Genomic DNA, 20187 nt, shown 5'->3' with positions numbered 1-20187 from the left:
TCCTCGTGAGTCTAGCTCAGTTGGTAGAACATCATATTATATATGCAGGGATCGGAGTTCAAATTTCAAACACTCCACTTATTCATTCACCTTAAAGGTAGAGTTTCTAGCCACTAGGCTACTTGACAAAAAATAAAAATCAAGTGCCATTTTGTAACATGTTGCACCTTTTCTAATCCCGAACTTCATGCACAAGCATAAACACAGTAATGGCAATACACATCAAATCATTTGAAAGTTGTGGTCCATTATATTACTATATAATTATAGATGTGATTCATCACATGTCCTACTTCTTTTTTAAGTAAAGATAAAGGTGTGCCATCTTATCTCCACAAAAAATCTCTGCAAATCTATTACGATCATAACAGAAATAAAGAAGTCTTGGCTCACAAGTCACGACTCTTAATGTGAAGTTGTTCTGGCCACTGGCCTAATTTCCTGAACAAAGCTACATGCCATACATTGTGGAATTATAACTTTCCCTTTTTGTTATTTTAGTATTGTTTGTGCCCTTAATGATTTGAGATAATGGTCGTTACAAGTTCGCCGATTCACACTACCTACGAGCCATACTCAACAATTGAAAAGTTACTAGGACATATGAGTTGCTACAACACCATTTTGAGTTTAACCTTGTAACCTCAAGGTGTTGAGTTCAAATCTGGTTAGGAACAGTTATAAAATAGTTATTAGTATCACTTGAAAAATATATCTCTACCTTAAGAGAAGTCGGTTGCAATTTGGAATAGTTCATTAGAAAATATTCAGTGCATCTAACCAGAGAGTTGATAGAGTATATTATGAACTTTATCATTAATTTGTGGGTTTCACATAAATTGAGTGAGGCCTCATTGCTTTATGAGTGTACTCATGTAGGTTTTGTTGTGTGAAAACATTGAGAAATTTAAGCTCCTCGTGCTACATTAACACACAGGACCACACACTTTCAGTTTGGTCAATTAATTAACTTTTGAAACTTTTTATTGATTAGTCTTCATTATGGAAGGAGAAAGCATGAAGGTTTGTATTGGTGGAGCACACACTATTGTCCTCCTTCTCCCCTTCTCTCTTCAAATCTCCATCAAATGTATGTCCCTATGCTTTTTAGCCTTTCTTCAGAAAGAAAAAAAGAAAAAGTTGTCTAAGGTACACTTAATTAGTTGATTGCAGAGTGCTTTTTTTGGTTTACAATGAAACTGATGATTGAAACCAAAACCTCTAGCATACTACCTAAACCCCTCACCACTAGACTAAACCTAATTACTTGATTGCAGAGTGCCTTTGGTTTAGACATATCCCACTTCTGAAACTTACCTTAGGTATAGGACCATCTCATCTATCAAGTGCTCATTTTCTTCTTTGGTTATATGTAGGCACATCAAACTAGATTGATATATAATCTTTACCACATAAAGAAAAATGACATTGATTATAGGCTGTGCATAATGAGACAATACATATATAACATATATCACTTGTTACATATATAGAATTACTTTGAAATGTCTTTTTGTGCAATTTTTTCCTTTGACATTATTGGACTTGAAGTTGAGTAATCTCATCGATTATGGGGGTCCTAGCTTAGACCAACTTGAGACACGAGGTGTGTGCCTTAAAATCTAAAAAAAAAAAATTAAAAAAAAATTATTATTATTTTGCTATTGCATTAGGCACCGTGGTGGCTAGACAAGAACGCGGACGTTCAAGACAGCGTGAAATTGTCTTTGGGAAGCTTTGTTGGGACTTGGGACGTGGGGCGTCTAGCAAGTTGGAAAACACATCATAAACACTTTGAGAGTAAAATGTATGTTCATATTTGTTGTTGAGAGATCGAGAGAAATGGTTAGTATTAGGGTTTGTTCTTTGTGAATTCTTAAAACTAACAAAGTATACTACGAAAAAATACTACTATATTAAAACATTATTGAAGAAGTATATGCAGTAGCTTAATTGAACAAAGATTGATTCCGATATGTTTAAGTTGACAATCTCAAACAAACTTAAGTATTGTTTAATTATTTTTAGGAAACCGGATTTTATTTTGGATGCATGTGTGTGACATTACCGAGTAACTTGTACTCTCTATTTAGCATGCCAAATGGATAAAAAAATTGCACAAAAAGACATTTCAAAGGAACAAACTAATATCCCAAGTCCCAACCTTAAACGCAGTAAGTTTGACCTTTTTCCTTCTATTTTAACCGAGATGTTTTCTTTTTTCACCACCAATATCCAGCATACTAGATCGCTTAATTTGGTTTGGAGGCCAGATCTGACATAAATTAGTTTCAACCTCTTTTCGATCGCATTTGCGGATGATCGAACTTTGGGCATCTCTACTAAATACAGTATCAATCATTACTGCATCAACTAACAATGAGCGGAGGTGTTTTTTTTTTTACAACAATCTTATACTATTTCCATAATTTAAGATAAAATTATTGTACGGTTGAATGTGTTGTATTGGACTGGACAATTCATGAGCAGTATTCCAAGAATAGAAAGTGGATTGAACATTGATATTTTTTCTCCCCACCCCATGAATCTTTTATCCCCCTGAATTTCCAATTTTGCCCTTGAAAAAATTTCGGTTCGTAGAAACCGAAGTTTTTTTTTGCCTTGAAAAAAAATTTCGGTTTCTAAAAATCGAAATTTACTCTGAATTTGCACTAGAAAAAATTCAGTTTCTGCGAACCGAATTTTTCTGCAAGGGCAAAATTGAAATATTGGAGGGTATAAAAGATTCATGGGAGGGGGGAAGAGAAAACATCTTGAACATTACTTGTGGGTGTGAGAAGAAAACACTCACACACACACACACCCTCATAATTGACACATCCTTCTCCTCTTTCCATTTTTCCTTTATTATTATCTATATATATAAATCCTAGATAGTTGTCCAATTGTCTATCTAAACCCTAATCCAAAAACCAATCAAAACCTTTCATTTAGCCACATCACTTACATCCATTTAATGTGTGGTACTAATTATAATTATAATTATAATTGTTTTGGGTTATTATCCATTTTAATTTTATTATTTTGTGTATTTTATATTTTTTGTTCAAAATAGTTAATGTTTTTGCTAATAATATTTTGTCCATTATTTGTGTATATAAGGAGTTGGTCGATTGTTAGGACTACTTCCTAATGTTAGTAAAAAACAAAATACTAATGGTTGGTATGCCCGGCCTGATTTTTATCATATTCGATTTTTAGTATGAGTTAAGTTGGTTTATCTTTGCTCCAATGAGTTTCAGATTAATATAAATGACAAATTCGATAATGAAGTAGTTTATCCAACTCAGAATCATGCATTATTCAACGCCAATTGTTTTTCATGGTCAATTATATGTTGTCATTTTCAAAGTTATTTTAAAGAATGAGTTAAAAATATTGATAACCAATGTTAAGGAAGAAAATACTAAAGTAACTTCAAATGTGATGTATAAATAAATAAGTTTTTAAAATGTATAAATACATATTTAACATCTATATCACATTTAGATAACTTTTATTGTTATTATTATTTTGATAATACCTATTATTTCAATTTTAAATTACTACTTATACAAATAAAATTTTGACGTTATAATATAAAATAGAGCATAAGACCCGTGCATCGCACGGGTAAGCGTCTAGACCCTTACCCGTGCGATGCACGGATGTGATGCGTTGTTTTATATTATAACATGGAAAATACAATAGTAACAAAATACAATAGTAACAATTTTATAAATAATTTTATCTTTCTTTACATGGCATGTGCACCGACTTATCCACCAAATCATTAAAATTCCTTCATAAAGAAATGATAAACTAAAGTGTTAAAAACCAATTTCCAAATAAAAGAAAACTACTAAAGTAAAATAGATATAAAATTGCGGCTCACAATAAAAATGAAAATACTTCACATTATCTTTATATGAATCTCTCAAAATAATCTATTCAAAAGTTTGTATAAAATAATCTTAAAATCACTTAAAAAGATGATAAAATATACTTACATGAGCTACCATTTTTCATAAGTAAGGATGTAACAAAAGTGAAAATAGAAGCGTTTATCCTCTTCTCCTAAGTCATATATATATATATATATATATATAAGACAATACGTTAAGAATTCACATGAATTTTTATTTTTATATTAGCCTTTAGAGGAACATTGTCGTAGCTACCCGAACCAAAAAGACGGCAATACTTATACGACAAAAATTAAAATAAAGTATTTGTTAGATCAACCAATCTAAATTGGTATATCTACAAAACAAAAGATTTTATAGATATTCAAAGCATATGAATTAAAACTACTGCTGTAAATATCTTGAATGCAAGTAATTATGGGAGGAAACAAAAATTGTTAAAATGACGAACTATTACCTAATACCATGAGCAAGCACATTAAAAAGGAACAACATGAAAAAATAATAAGGATGAAGAGGTGAATGTGAAAGGAAGATAAAAAAAAAACACATAGGTAAAGAAGAAAATCAATTAATTCCAAATGACTAAGGTGGTGGAAAGAATTGAAAAACAAACAAAGAAATAAAAACGTATTTATAATGTCCACCGAAAAGATAAGTGCTTATATGAAATTAAATTTTTACAACTTTTCATTGCTTAAAAAAACTTTTCATTGGAAACCATTAGATTTCTTGGTAATTAAAATGGGCATATGAAAAGGATATTGGTGTATGAATAGAAATGAAAATGAAAAGACATATGAATGCTTCAAATTAAATGTGGCATATGACAAATCATTAGAAATAATGTGGCATGTGGCTAAATAAACAATTAATTATAATTGTTAATTATATTATTATATATTTATACACATCTCACATCTTTTGAAAAGAATTAGAAAAAAGCACAATTGTACTCATTTGTTAATGAACTTTAATTTGAAATTGAAATAAGGGAGCTGTGTTGGTATGCTACTTCAAAATTAATTAACACAAACATATCAATTGATAAATAATATATAACATTATTATTATAGGGGAAAATATAAAAGAAATCGATGGGACCTACCTATGGTGGACCATGAGGAATTCAGGATCATTCTCAACCCAAGTTGCTTTCTTCAATTTTAATTTTGATGCCCGCGACAGAACGAACGAAGACTAAGTATATATAATTCCTTAAAAAAAGTATATAATATAATAATATTAATTTTTTTTTTTACAATGACAAAATTACCTAAATGAAAGAAAAGGCAATTAAGTTAGGGATTCTTCGAGCTGCTATCTCGATACCGATCTTTGAGGTGAGTTCAATTCTCTGAAACAATTCTTGACCATATTTTATCTACTCTGTGATCAAATTCTAAATTATCAAACCTCTTTCTTGGGATCTAGAGAGTTAATGTCTCTGATTCAATTGACAATGTAAATTAGATGTTTTTGCGATCATCTGAGTTGGAACGAAGTTTTCTCTTCATGTATGATGAGTTGTTTTCGAATAGTATTTATTACTCTGTTTATCAAACAAAATCGGAAACAGTACTTGTTTAAATGACAATATCGACAATATTATTAAGTTGATGACTTTTTGAATTATAGAGTTCACAATTATGTAGTATTTGAGTAATGTTATGCATTCGATTAATATTTATCTTTACGTCTATAAAAAATAGTCAAATAAATTAAAGAAGAAAGCTAACGAGTGCTCCAAAATACATAAAATCAACACATTAAAAATTAAAATATTACAATTTTTGAATAAATTATTTTTTTAAATTATTCTTTTAAATGAAATATTTAAAGAGTATCCCGAGAACATTCATTCGAAGATAAATTAAAATAAAGTGACAAGCACCGGTGTAGTCTAGTCCGGAACCCAAATTTATGCAAGTCACATCTGTAGCGGTTGCTGAATGAAGAAGTGAAGTGAAGCGCAATAACAACAACTGCATACATATTAATAATTTTCCATTTATTCATTCACTCACAACCAAACAAGTCCTTTTTCCTTAATGAGCCAGCAACAACAAAACCAAACTAAATCCCATTTTTGTTGAAATTTGAACAAAAGAATGTCAACTTCCTCTCAAGGTAGTAGTAACAGAAACAGTAACAGTAGAACCTCTCTCAAACCGTCGCCAAATCTTAAGTCCAAACCAACTCAACGCCGTAACACCACCACCACCGCCACCTCCGCCGCTCCCAAGGACCATACCACCGGTCAGTTTTTCCATTCTCAGATCTTCCTCTTTCTCCCTTGCTACTATCACATTATCATCATCATCATCATATACATTTTCTTCCATTTTTACGCTTTAATTTTCGTAACTGTATATCTTATGTTAAATTTTTCAGTTATTATTAGAAATAAAATGCGGAGGAAAATAAATAATTCAGGATCCGGAAAATTCGGAGAGAAAATAACTGTAAATTTAATAATTACAATTTACGTGTGAAAATTGAAAATAATGTGTTAGTGTTGTGTTTTCTGAAGTTCCTGGAAGAGTTAGAGTGGCGGTTAGGTTGCGGCCACGGAATGCGGAGGAATCAGTGGCGGATGCTGATTTTGCTGACTGTGTAGAATTACAGCCAGAGGTATGTATGATAATTCAATTTGGCGAGTTTTTGTTTGTTTTTGGATAGTTAATTGTACTTGATTGAATATGTTGCAGCTCAAGAGGTTGAAACTTAGGAAGAACAATTGGGATGGAGAGACTTATGAATTTGATGAGGTGCTCACTGAATTCGCGTCGCAAAAACGTGTTTATGAAGTTGTGGCTAGGCCTGTTGTGGAGGTGTGTATTTGTTCATAGTTAGCACCTGGTGGTTTTGCCATCTTTGTTGTTCATTTATGCTTTCATGAATTCATGTTGAGCAATTAAAAGCTAATTTGAATGAAGCGATGTGGATGTGCATTAACCGTGTATCCTATTGCTCGGAAATTCCATACTTTTTCGGAGTTTTCATTACTGATTATCAATCATTTCAAAAATCAACCCGAAACACTCAATTTTTTGGTGCTTGTATCTCACCACGCTGAAATGTGGAAGAGTATTCATACTAAAACAAATACGAATTTTTGCAATCATGATCTTAGTTACCGTGGAACTGCCTTTTATTACATGCCTTAATTTAACCTTCTGCAGAGTGTACTGGATGGCTACAATGGGACAATTATGGCATATGGGCAGACTGGTACTGGTAAAACTTATACTCTTGGAAGACTTGGGGAGGAAGACACAGCTGCTCGTGGAATAATGGTACGGGCTATGGAAGATATTTTTGCAAATGTCTCCTTAGAAACGGATTCAGTCTCAGTCTCATATTTGCAGGTACTTAGCAATAAAACCGATTTTGGCATGTCTTTCTAATTTAGTTTCACTGTCTGTGGATATAGATATGACACTTTTATCTATTCCAATTAATCCTTTGTGTTGACGTATTTGTTATATTTCATGGCAAACTACATTTAGGCTTCATATGTTAATATGATATTTCTTGATTCCCATGTTCAGCTTTATATGGAGACTATACAGGACCTACTTGACCCTGCCAATGATAACATAGCCATTGCAGAAGATCCCAAAACTGGTGATGTTTCGCTACCTGGAGCTACTCTAGTCGAGATTAGGGACCAGCAGAGTTTTATTGAACTGCTAAGTTTAGGAGAGGCTCACCGCTTTGCTGCAAATACAAAAATGAATACTGAGTCTTCAAGAAGTCATGCTATTCTAATGGTAAATGAATTGACATATACTGTGTATGGAGCTTCTGTTCTTGTCCTTTTAGTTGTCATTGTTCAATATTTTTACTTTTAATGTCGTTGGAGGAGTGACTGTACCTCTAATACAATAGGTGCATGTAAAGAGATCCGTCAAGGGAAGAGATGCTTCACATTCAAGTGAAAATGGAAATCATCCACATATGGTAAAATCGTTAAAGCCGCTTATTGTTCGGAAAGCTAAGCTGGTTATTGTAGATCTTGCTGGTTCAGAACGAATTGACAAATCAGGTCCGTAGATATAATAAAGTGGGTTTTGTAATCTCAACATATTCATATTTTGGTAGGGGATTTATATTATCAGTGGCTTTGCTACATGAAAACAGCCCATATTCCTCTCCCAGTCTTTTCCTTTTATTTTATACATCTTGATATACAAACGCTTGGAGGCAACAAGCAAATTTCTGAATGCTGGGCTAATATAAGTCAGATTTCCTTGCTCAAGAAAAATATTGGTTATTCAACATGGGAGGAAATACAGTTTCTAACTCCGATATTTTCTACTTATTGAGACTTTTTCATTATTTGTTGCTTAATAGGAAGTGAAGGACATATGTTAGAAGAAGCCAAATCCATCAATTTGTCTTTGAGTGCATTGGGGAAATGTATCAATTCACTTGCAGAGAATAGTGCACATGTTCCAATTCGAGACTCAAAGCTCACTAGATTGTTACGTGATTCATTTGGAGGTAAGATTCTGTCAGTATATGAATTTCTATTTTCCCTTGTTCTTTTCTTTTGGTTTGGGCTTAGCTTTGTCACGACAGAGCACCGTATTCTCTCAACTATGCCCTGTTAGCAGTTGATGTTGACATTGGTTTAACACACTGGATCGGAGTCCTGTGTCAGTCATATGTTTCAGCATGCGTGCCAAAAAGCTAACAAAATAACTAAATAGTTAATGTAGCGAAAATTTAATCTATAGGTGACACCCATGGAGTAGCTTATGATGCTAAATCTGATATTTAAGCTTCCACTTTCAATGCATTTATAAATTATATACTTTCTAGATATATCTTTATAAAGGTTTTGTGCTGAATGTCTCTGCAGTCGCCACGTTTTGCAGAATCATTGATATTATAGGCAAAACTTGGGTTGAAAAAAGTAATTTCATTGTAGATTGGAGATATATTATTATGAAATACATATTTTATTGAAAATTTGAAGCATCTTCAAATTTTATGAACCAAATCTGTGCATTATAGTATGTGTTTGACATCTAAAGTTTTAACAGGTACAGCAAGAACTTCACTTGTCATTACTATTGGGCCATCACCACGGCATAGGGCTGAGACTGCCAGTACTATAATGTTTGGACAGAGGGTGGGTTCCAAATTCAGTAGTTCATTTTTTCTGCTCCATTTTGAGAATATTATAGCCAGCAAAATGTCCAGTGTTCCTATAACCACTAACCATTGTTTAGATGTTCAATATTTGCGCATCTTGTAGGCTATGAAAGTGGAAAACATGATAAAGTTAAAGGAGGAATTTGATTACAAAAGCTTATCAAGAAGGCTAGACATAGAATTAGATAAACTCATAATGGAACATGAAAGACAGCAGAAGGCATTTGAGGATGAGATTGAAAGGTTAGCTACTGAAGCACACCATCGGATATCTGAGGCTGAAAGAAACTATGCAGATTCATTGGAGGTTGGTTCAATATCAATTTTTTATATCAATGTTATGTTGTAGTTTGTGTGAATGACTTTCTTTGACAGCCATTGAATCACACAATTCTTGGTGCTGTATATCCAAAATATCACATTTAGCGCCCGTTTGGATTAGCTTATTTTTGAGCTTATGCAAACAGCTTATGCAATATAAATTAGGTTTTATGCTATTTTATAAGTTCACACTAGTGAAAATTGTATTTTTATAAGCTATTTTATCATAAACTACCTTGACAAACTTATAATAATACATAAAAATTGCATAAGTTGTTTGCATAAGCTCAAAAACAAACTAATCCAAACGGGCCCTTAACTGTCTTTTTAGATGAAATTGATAATTTTTTGTATGCTAGGGTAAGATGATTTAGTATATATAGAATGACATAAGTAAATTATGGAAGTTCAATTAGCAAAATACATGGCTGATTTGATGATGATTTCGTGTTGATATGTGCTGATGCTCATTTTACTTTCTTAGAAGGAAAGATCAAAATATCAGAAAGACTACATGGAGTCAATTAAGAAGCTTGAAGAGAAGTTTGTAATGAATCAACGAAAGAATGAGGATTCTCGTATAAAATCAAGCTCAGAGGTAGTAGTAAGTGACAAATATTATAATATATTGTTTCAAGTTTATCGCAATAGGTTAAGTAGATGATTAAGTTCTCTAGAAACATGAACGAGAATAGGACGTTTCTTTTGCAAAAAAAGTACTTGGGGCAGGGGAAATCTGATGTGAAGTAATATCAAGATGATAGCAAAATGACAAATGTTAGTAATTAGTTGTTAGAATGTTAGTGGACAGAGTTGAGTTCACAATCCCTATCTCTCCAATCTTTATACTCCTCCACTGAAACTACATTATCACTCATTATTGTGTTAGCCTGTTAGGCTCACTCGAGTTGCCTTTTCCTAGATTCCCGGGGTATCTGCCGAGGAAATGGCTGATTTGAAGAAAATGCTTCAAAAAGAGACTCTCTTAAGAAAAGCTGCTGAAGGGGAGACAAATAATTGGAAGATTCAAGTGGCTGAACTAAAACAGTCAGAGGTATGATTTTGGACCTCCAAGATTTATGTTTCACTTGTATTTCCTTTCCTCGTGGTATCTGAATTTGTTTACATGATTTGGTTTACTGTGATAGGCATCAGCAAAGTCAGAGATATCAAAACTTCATAAGATGTTGGAAGATGAGGCTCATCAGAAAGAGAAACTTGAAGGAGAAATAGCGATATTACAAAGTCAATTATTGCAATTAAGTCTTGAAGCCGATGAGGTAAGATATACCTAAATTGACAAATGCCATATTCTCAATTTGCACTTATTGACATGCATGTTCGTTTTGATTGACAAGGAAATGGCTGATCTCATTCTCAATGCTTTTTTTGTAAGATAAATTCAAAATGCCGTATTTTATAAATGGGATATTAAGCAAATTTTTGAAAAGAAGAAATGACGTGACTTACAAGTTTTTTTTTTTTTTTAATGGACTTGCAAGTTTGTTTTGAAATCCAGCAATTGGAGTAGCGACAGTGGTTTACAAAATACTGGTTTTATAATTTATTTTATCGAAGGTTGAGAAATTATTAAACAATAGTTGTAATATCTTCTGATGTCGATTTTTTTCTGTGGAATTGTATTTATGTCAATGGGATGCCATGGCAATGGCATTGTCAAGTACTTGGCTTTGGGCTATTTATAGTAGGTTGAAGATGCAGTCAATTACCTGCATGTGTCCTTATGATAAATAGCTAATGGTTTATAGTCCGTTTAAGAGACACTTTCGTTGATATTGCTGAAGTTGATTCTGTAAAATATGAATGTCACTTTGAGCGAGCCTTTCCCTTGTTTCTGTTCTTTTATCTGGAGGTGAAATTGGACTGTTGAGCAGCTTGAGTAAAATTTTGGTACATCAAACAACAGCAAATGAGTTGTATTGAGACCGTCTAATTGAAAGTACACCGGCATTGTTGGTCTTTACCGTTTCTGATCATTATGTCTGCTGCGGATGCATCTTCTTGTATAACTGTGTGCCGTAATCTTATTTGGTATTATCTGATTGAAATTTATCCTATAGACAAGACGACATCTAGACGGGGGTGGGTTTGACAAAGAAGTGGGTGGTCGTGATTCTCTGACTTCCCAAATTAAGCATCAGCAGCAAGTTTCAGGAAATGGGGCAAAGCCTTCGATAGCCAAGCTCTTTGAGCAAGGTAGTAATTAGTATACATTGCATGTGTCAAAAACTTGACGTATATTTTGTTAATAGCTTATTTGTCTATTTTAAAGTTATTTGTTCCTGATAGAATAAATATTCTTATAGTGGGATTGCAGAAGATTTTGTCATTGCTTGAATCAGAAGATGCTGATGTGCGAATCCATGCTGTGAAAGTTGTAGCAAATCTAGCTGCCGAAGGTTTGCTACCTTACCTGCTTATATTAAAATTAGTTATTGTGGCAGCGAAAAAGTGAAAGAATAAAAATAATTATTATGATCTGATAATTTATTTGATTTAAAGTCAATCAATCTGTGGAGAAAAGTTGTACATTCGTATTCTGAATCTTTGTTAAAAACAAATATTACCACAAAATTTTATGGAAACGTCTTTTCCTTATTCTTCGTATGATACATATACTTGGCTTGATTGATGAAATGTACTAAGTCAAAGAAAATGTCTCTTTTTAAACTATGTTTGCTTTAACTTGATGTTATAAGAATCATCTGCCCACATGTATTCAACTTGATACAGAAACAAATCAGGGGAAGATCGTTGAAGCGGGGGGACTTACTTCCTTGCTTACACTACTTAAGACCACAGAAGATGAGACCATACATAGAGTTGCTGCAGGTGCTATTGCAAATTTGGCAATGAATGGTAAAATTATGTTTCCTTCTCTTTGCAACTAATTAGTTTATGAAATAATATCTTTATTACTAAGCTATCTTGTTTTTTCATGGTCTCTGCATCCTTGTTGTGTGTCTTAACAGAAAGCAACCAAGAACTCATTATGGCCCAAGGGGGCATTAGTTTGCTGTCAATGACTGCAGCTAATGCGGATGATCCTCAAACTCTTCGAATGGTTGCTGGGGCTATTGCTAATCTCTGTGGCAATGGTAAATGACTTATCTAGATCTATCTCAGAAAATGTTTTGTCTGCAGTGCACTATAGATGCAGTTTATTGCAATGTTGATAATGTATTCAATCCTGAGATTCATTCAATATGAAAGACCCTTCGGGCTAGGTGTAGTACATTGACTAGTCAAAATTGGGAGAATTTTTTTTTTTGACTAAAAAATTGGGAGAAGTTATAGACTTCTAGTTTATGCATCACGTACGCAATTAATTCTCTTGAAAGTTGAAACAAAATAACTTGTCGCCACTAAAACTTTTGTGTCCTTGTACCTAGATAAGCTACAAACAGAATTAAGGGGTGAAGGTGGTATCAAGGCACTGCTGGGAATGGTGAGATGCAGACATCCTGATGTGCATGCACAGGTTGCTCGAGGAATAGCGAATTTTGCGAAGTGTGAGTCAAGAGCATCTAGTCAAGGTAAACTTGTTTGAGAAGCTTCCCAAGTCCCATATTTTGACTGTGACCAAAATTAATATGTTCATTGAAAAGACATTTTATTCCTTTAAAATGATACAGATTGCATCCCTCTTATTTGTCCATAATCTCCGTAGTTCGCTTTTCATAGTTATCACACGGCATATTTTGGCTATGCAATATTTTGCACGATCAACATCTACTATTGCTCAAATTTATGTTTTGCCCCATTGTATAGGGATAAAGAGCGGAAGATCTTTCCTTATTGAGGATGGTGCCCTTTCATGGATTGTTCAAAATGCAAATAACGAAGCCTCGTCAATTAGGCGTCATATTGAGCTTGCACTCTGTCACCTAGCACAACATGGTAAGTACTAAGAAAACTCTACCTTTTAGTCTAGAAACAAAACGTTTGTTGGTGCATGTCTCTAAGAATCTCTGGTTGATGCATTACAGAAGCAAATGCAAGAGATATGATTAAGGGGGGTGCATTATGGGAGCTAGTTCGCATCTCACGAGAATGTTCTAGAGATGACATAAAGACTCTTGCACATCGAACACTAGCCTCTAGCCCCGCTTTCCAAGCTGAAATGAGGCGTTTGCGGCTGAGTCATTGAAGAATTCTGTAGAAAGAAGTGAAGCTGGCCGGAAGGTCCAAGGATAAACAAGACTTTTCAGTATTTTGAGTGTATTTCTCTAGAACAAATCTAGCTGGGTTGCTTTCTTCATTTTTCAAGTTGAAACTTTCGACAAGTGTTCGTGGGTTCTTGTATGTGGTTGATCCATCAATGAATGGACATATTTAATCTAGTCATCATGGTGTCTCTCTGGTCCACTTGCTAGCTTCTGGCATGTAAATTGATTTGTATATGAAATAGAGGTAAGATTAGTCACATTTTTTGTAATAATAGTTAGTTAAATTTGCTTATTAGTGATGATTTGAATTGTTTCAACAATTGTTAGAAGTGTGAATTCAATATTTTCATAATGAGTGTCCCTACCAAGTTGCAAAAGCAAGTGTATTATTATCATAATAATTATTGGCTTTGATAATTGAGATGCCTTAAGTGGACATGACCATAAAGATTAAAGACATACAAGTATGCGCCTCAAACAACTTGGGACTAAAAAGATAAAGTAATCTTTTAGTTAATAATAATAATACTATTATTATTTTTATTATTGGCTAATGATGCGCTGGGTGGCTGCGCCTGCCCTAATAATCAGATTGTCATCATATAAACATGACATTAACCCAAATTATATAATATTATAGACTTATAATAGTGTTTTTTTCCATCTTTGTTTATTTAATTGATCTTACCAAAACTATATTTGGCGGGACATGTTGTAGTCAATTAGAAACAGTACGTAGTAGATTGATTTAGATTCCAAAAAAAAATATATATAGATAATTGAAAATTTTCTCTTGTCAAATAAGCTAAGGTCAAACGTTGATGATCCTCGACCTGAACACTAATCTACTGTACGTGGTCATTATATACTGGCCATGGACTAATAATGGGAGCTGAAAAACGCAAGAATAACTGATTATAATAATGTCAATGAGAGGGAAAGATTATGGATCAGAACAGAACACACTCGGTTTAAAAGGATATGTCACTTTCTAAATAATCACTAGCTAACTACGAATCACAGACACTCATTAGATTAGACGTGTTCCGATGTCGAATACCGACACAATACTGATACTTACGATTACATTACATTATGTCATTTTTTTAAAATTATTATCGATATCGACATGCCGTGTCTGTATCATGTACGGTGTTTGTGTTTGCCTCCATAGATGGTGATTTCCTGCATATATATATATATAAAAATAAATTGATTCTTGTAAATAATGTTCTTGTCTTTATCTATATATTTTTACATTGAAATTCTGCAAATTAAGGTAAGGTCCCGTGATATATACCATATGATATGGTCAATGTAATGCGGGAAGTGAGCCAGGTTTCACGTATGTCATTGTCGGCTGCGTGTTTCATTACAAATTTTAAAATATTGGATTATTAAGAATTCAAAGTCAGAGGCAGTTTCGGTTTGTTTTTTTCTAACATCAGCAAACAATAACTAGCTTGTTGTAGCTTGGCCCCTCAACAAACATAGCTACCAATTAGTTTTAGTTACAGAATTTATCATTTTTGGTCTCTTAATGTGTTAAAAGACTTTGTATGGTTTTCTTTTTAGTCCAATTTTCGAGCATAAGATGAGGTGGAGCATGTGCAATTCTTTATAGAAAGATGGGTAGAGTTGTTTTCTAAAAGAGAAAAAATTGAAGTAAAAATAAAATTATGTTTATTTCTTAAACAAGCAAAAGTTGGATACTAGTACAGAAAAAAGTAACTTAGGTTAGATTCATAAAATTATGTCAAACTTTTTTAACAAACTCCTCATGCATGAGAAGAGTAGATATAGACGGCCTTATCCCGCAAGCTGAGATGTTGTTTTTGGAATTTGAACTAGTGACCTTAAAATCATAAGGTTGCAACCTTAGTGTTGCGCCAAAGGCTTGCCCTTAAATCCGACACTAAAAAATGTAAGAAAGTCCAGTGAACGAGACTTCTATCGCGTAAGATTTAAGAAAGGTAGATATACACAGTCTAATGCCACAAGTAGAGAGACTCTTAACCGGATTTGAACTTGTGACCTCATTTAGCACCAATTATAATTAGTTAGAGTTGCAATGTATCATCTTGGTCTCTTAATGAATTAAATATTTTGTATGGTGTGTTCTTTTAGTCTAATTTTTAGACAAATGATAGAGTGAAATTTTTACAATCTTTCGTAAAAGGTGGATAGAGTTATTTTTTTAAAGGAGAAAAATTTGAAGTGAAAACAAAATTATGGTCAAGTCTCAAACAAGCAAAAATTGGATACACGTTAAAGATAACTACTACATAAGGAAGTAGCTTAGCAAAGCTCCCAACTTTTTGTATTTGTAAATTTTCACCAAATGTCAATCTACTTTAACAAAGTTCCCAACTTCTTGTATTTGTAAATTTTCAATAGTGTTTTATAACTTTATTTTTTTTTATGAAATTATCACTTTATTTTTGAAAAATACACATCATACAAATTCGAATTCAGCCAATTATGTTATCACTTCGCAATGAATTAAAACAGTAAAATTATATCTAACTAACTAAGGTAATTTAGTTGATAACTATAAGAATATTATAGTGTGTGAGTCTGGCTAGCTATTTGACGACTGAAAAAAAGAAGACAATAATATTATAAAATTGACCGATAAAGAAAAATTCTTTCCTTTTTTCCGTTGGAAGAAATAAACAATATATTAGTGCAGGACACAGAGGGAAGCATTATTTGGATGGACTTGAAAAGAGATAGAGCCGCAACGCAAGAAAGGAAAAACAATGCAAGTAAGTGAAAAGAAACAAATAAATAATCGGTGAGCAAGAATCATAGTACAAACGTTTCAATAGAAGATTAAAATATGGCATATAGCGGATAATGGATCATGTAATTCAGTTAGGTTACTTGAACATGTGAGGGTTTAAAAGATTAGAATATGCCACAACGGTAAAGTGATAAACAATCATGATTTTTTTTTTTGTTTGATTTTCTTAATTTTCCTTTTATTGCAAACCACTAGAAATATATTGAGTTTCATATTTCTTGTGTCATTCGTAATGTGTATGGAAGTTGCCTCGATTCTCCCGTTTGATCTGGATTTGACAACATTATTAGAAACACCTTCGGTTACTATCTTGTAGGCTTCTCGAGCTTCATTCAAATGTTATCTGACATTTTAAGGGCATCTTGCTGGCCAAATAACGAGTATTGATGAACTTGTCAGCTATTCTGATTTTTTCACTGTGTCAACCTCATCAAAGGTCCCTCAAGTTAAGTATCATATTGATGTTGTGTTGATCAAAGATATAAAAGAGTTGCTTTCTCAAATCATTGTTTCCCCTCTATCACACACTTGGATAAGGGAATCAATGGACAGATTTTTTCGCAAAACTTTGAGCCTTTTTAGATGCTGAATTCTTGACTCATACTTCTCCTCCAAAAGACGTTTGTGTGATAGTCTTAGGAATTACGCTATGAGAACCTTCTTTCTTCGTGAATAGTTTTTCTTTTAGTTTTGTGTTTCATTTCTTTTTAGCTTCCTTACCAACAAATAATTCTATTTTTTTAAATAAATATTTTTCTATTTAAAAGTTCTTGTTTGAAAATCGCTTGTTTCAATTATATATAAAAAATAAAAATAAAAACTCGATAAGATCAAATTTTAAATTAATTTTTTAAAAACAATTCAAACTGCATACATATACTATTTGTTAACACTTATTTTTTCTATCAGTATGATATGTTATATTAATCTTTTTTTGACAGACGTTATATTAATTATTTCGTGCTCGGATTTTGTATTTTATTAATATATATGTTTTGCCGATTTAAAATAAATCATTTGTTTTCTAAAATGTAATTTATTTGTATAGGCCAAATCTATGGTGAAACAGTTGGTAATTTGTAAGGTGAATTATAATTTGGGATAGATCAGCCTTCAAATCACATGAACTTTACTTCAAAATGGATTCAAATTGAAATGTGCCAACTAGGGTTTACTATGAAGTTAATTATGTAGTGTAAGAAAGAGAGATGGAGGTAGTGTGAGAGGGAGACAAGGTACATGTAACGCTGGGAAGCTTGTTGTCTGTCTTGATTAACGTTTGCCTTTTAATGGAAGTGTGGGTGACTGCCTCGAAAAAGAGCTTGAATCAGACAGTGCATGTGTGTACCAATTGCCAAAGTTCCATGTTTATCTTCTTCTTACATACTCTAAATACAATGTACTCAAATCAAAAGGATAATCACAAATAAAAAAATTTCATATATATAATTTTGAAAAAGCTAACATGTATAATGTCATGTGTTCTTAAAGCATTTGTTAGTGTACTTATTATATATAGTATTTTCGTATTGAAAATTCTACGTTTTATCTATTTAAAAGTCAAATTTTTATTTTTTTTAAACCGGATATCCTCTGCGTACAACTGCATATACTAATCCCTCGAGCTTTGTGGGACTCAAATGGATGGCAAACTCTCCTTAAGAGTTTTAACACTGCTGCATGTCCAAGCCAAGGATCGAACTCAAGACCTTGGTTAAGCTAGAAGAGACTCGCGACATCTTATCTAAATGTTCTTAGGTAAAAGTCAAATATTATTTTGTTCAAAATATAATAACTATTGTATTTGAAATCTCCTTAACATATGCCCTAAGAGCACACGTTAAATCACTGATATATTTATATATCTTTTCTCATTTCATAATATTAATTCAATAATTATCACAAAACAATTGATATTTTCAATTAATTTTTATTAATGTAATATTAATTTATTATTTCTGTTATACAGTATCATCGATTAATATTAATATTACTTGCATCAATTGTAAGTCAATATTTTTACTTTGAATTTATGATGATTAACGTTACTTGATACATTTATGATTTACTTAATAAAAAATTCTTCTGTCGTTTATTTGTATTTTTTTCATAATTTGTGTAAATATATAGTCAAATAAATCGATTATTATATGTGGGATGAACGAAGTATGTTTTAACAACACAAAGATGTTATGACTATTGTCTCTTCTTTATTTGTTTGACTGTTATATATAATAAAATTTTCACCGCTATTTAATTGTTAGCACATAAGGTGAATGAGTTCATCATTCCCAATCGAATGAATCATACCATATACTTGATGGCATCGAGTTTCTACCACTTCAACCAATATATATAGGGTTATGTAATATGAAGCAATTAAAAAAATTGTTTGATTTTATTAATAAAATGAAAAAGATTAATAATCAAAATATTTTTCCCTTATTAAATGAGAGGTAAAGAGTTTATCTTTTTTAACTACTTTCTCCCATCCGCAAGTAATTATCTTCCTCTATACAATATATATATATATCCTCCCACCCAAAATATAAGAAAAAATTAGTCAAACAAAATTGATATATTTGGCCCAAAATTTAACCAAATATATCAACTTTCGTTGACCAATTTTTCCTTATATTTTAGGATAGATGGAGTATTTAGTAGTATTAATTTTTTCCTCATAATATGTAAAATAAAATAAATAAAAATCCGTAACATAATAATTAATGTAATTGTTCAAAAACAATTAATGTAATAAAAAAAATTGACGATTTTATAATCATTACTACAAATGATTCTTATAAATAAAATTATGAATGAAGAGGTTACATGTAGGGATGGAGGCATAGTAGCATTTATTATAGATTCTTTTGTCAACAAAATATCTTACCATCCTCACTTTATTTAAAGAAGACAATGTCAATATTGATTAAAAAAAGTTGTTTATCTCCTAAAAAAAAAAAGTTGTTTAAAATTGATCAAAAATAAGAAGAAGACAATTTTTAGTTAAAATTGATGAAAAATAAGAAGACAATTACAATATCTTTTGAATTCGTACTAGCTTTTAATTAAAGTTCATACTAGTATTATTTTAAAAAAAATTAATATATATTAATACCTTTTGTAATTCTAATAATCTGAGTATAAATAACCTATTATCACAAAAACAAAAACAAAATCAGAGTATAACCCAGATCACATATACACATGCTCTTGAAATTAAACTTATAAGTATAAGAATATGAATATATATTATAATTATAATAATTAATCTCATAAGTTTTTGTCAAGTAACTATACCACTGAACTTGTCACCAAATGCAAAAGTGAAACAACATAAAATGAAGTGGTTACCTTGAATTCAGAAACATGTATAGAAGTATAATTGTCAATCCACGCGTAAATATATACGATAAAGTTCGATTGACAAACACAGAATCGAGAAGAAGAAGAAGAAGAAGAAGAAGAAGAAGAAGAAGAAGAAGAAGAAGAAGAAGAAGAATGCATCAAATAATAACATGCAAAAATGATGAGTTTCCATACACTTAACTAAATGTATGAATGATGAAAGGCACACCAAGTAGTACTAACTTAGAACATTTCTCATGCCGTCATTGTCTCATTAATTATACTTCTCCTTTGCCTTCATTCCTCGTACTTACTATTAATAGTAGTAATTTTTAGTACTGTTTCATTCACCTTAAACTATGGAAATATATATATAATTATAAGTACTCCTTTTATTAATTAATCCACTCACATAATATATAGAATAAAA

General features: G+C 32.0%; 1 protein-coding gene across 3 annotated transcripts; it reads left to right on the top strand.

Annotated features, from left to right (window-relative positions):
* Positions 1-5790: 5790 nt before the first annotated feature.
* Positions 5791-13955, top strand: LOC123906193 (kinesin-like protein KIN-UA). Of its 3 annotated transcripts, none has more exons than XM_045956046.1 (19): positions 5791-6185; positions 6460-6560; positions 6638-6760; positions 7112-7297; positions 7481-7702; positions 7821-7977; positions 8286-8435; positions 8981-9069; positions 9196-9399; positions 9898-10011; positions 10336-10467; positions 10562-10693; positions 11495-11630; positions 11741-11833; positions 12168-12293; positions 12407-12532; positions 12827-12970; positions 13206-13334; positions 13424-13955. In XM_045956046.1, the coding sequence occupies exons 1-19, from the start codon at positions 6038-6040 to the stop codon at positions 13582-13584; spliced, it is 2673 nt and encodes an 890-aa protein (XP_045812002.1). In that variant the 5' UTR covers positions 5791-6037; the 3' UTR covers positions 13585-13955. The 3 variants fall into 3 exon arrangements, with proteins under 3 accessions (XP_045812002.1, XP_045812001.1, XP_045812000.1); XM_045956045.1 differs by having other exon boundaries at positions 5825-6185; positions 9898-10014; XM_045956044.1 differs by having other exon boundaries at positions 5825-6185; positions 9898-10017.
* The last annotated feature ends 6232 nt before the right edge of the window (positions 13956-20187 follow it).

The sequence above is a fragment of the Trifolium pratense genome, linkage group LG2, assembly GCF_020283565.1.
Source record: "Trifolium pratense cultivar HEN17-A07 linkage group LG2, ARS_RC_1.1, whole genome shotgun sequence".
In the NCBI taxonomy this organism is placed as follows: Eukaryota; Viridiplantae; Streptophyta; class Magnoliopsida; order Fabales; family Fabaceae; genus Trifolium; species Trifolium pratense.
This window is presented reverse-complemented; position numbering and strand designations above follow the sequence as displayed.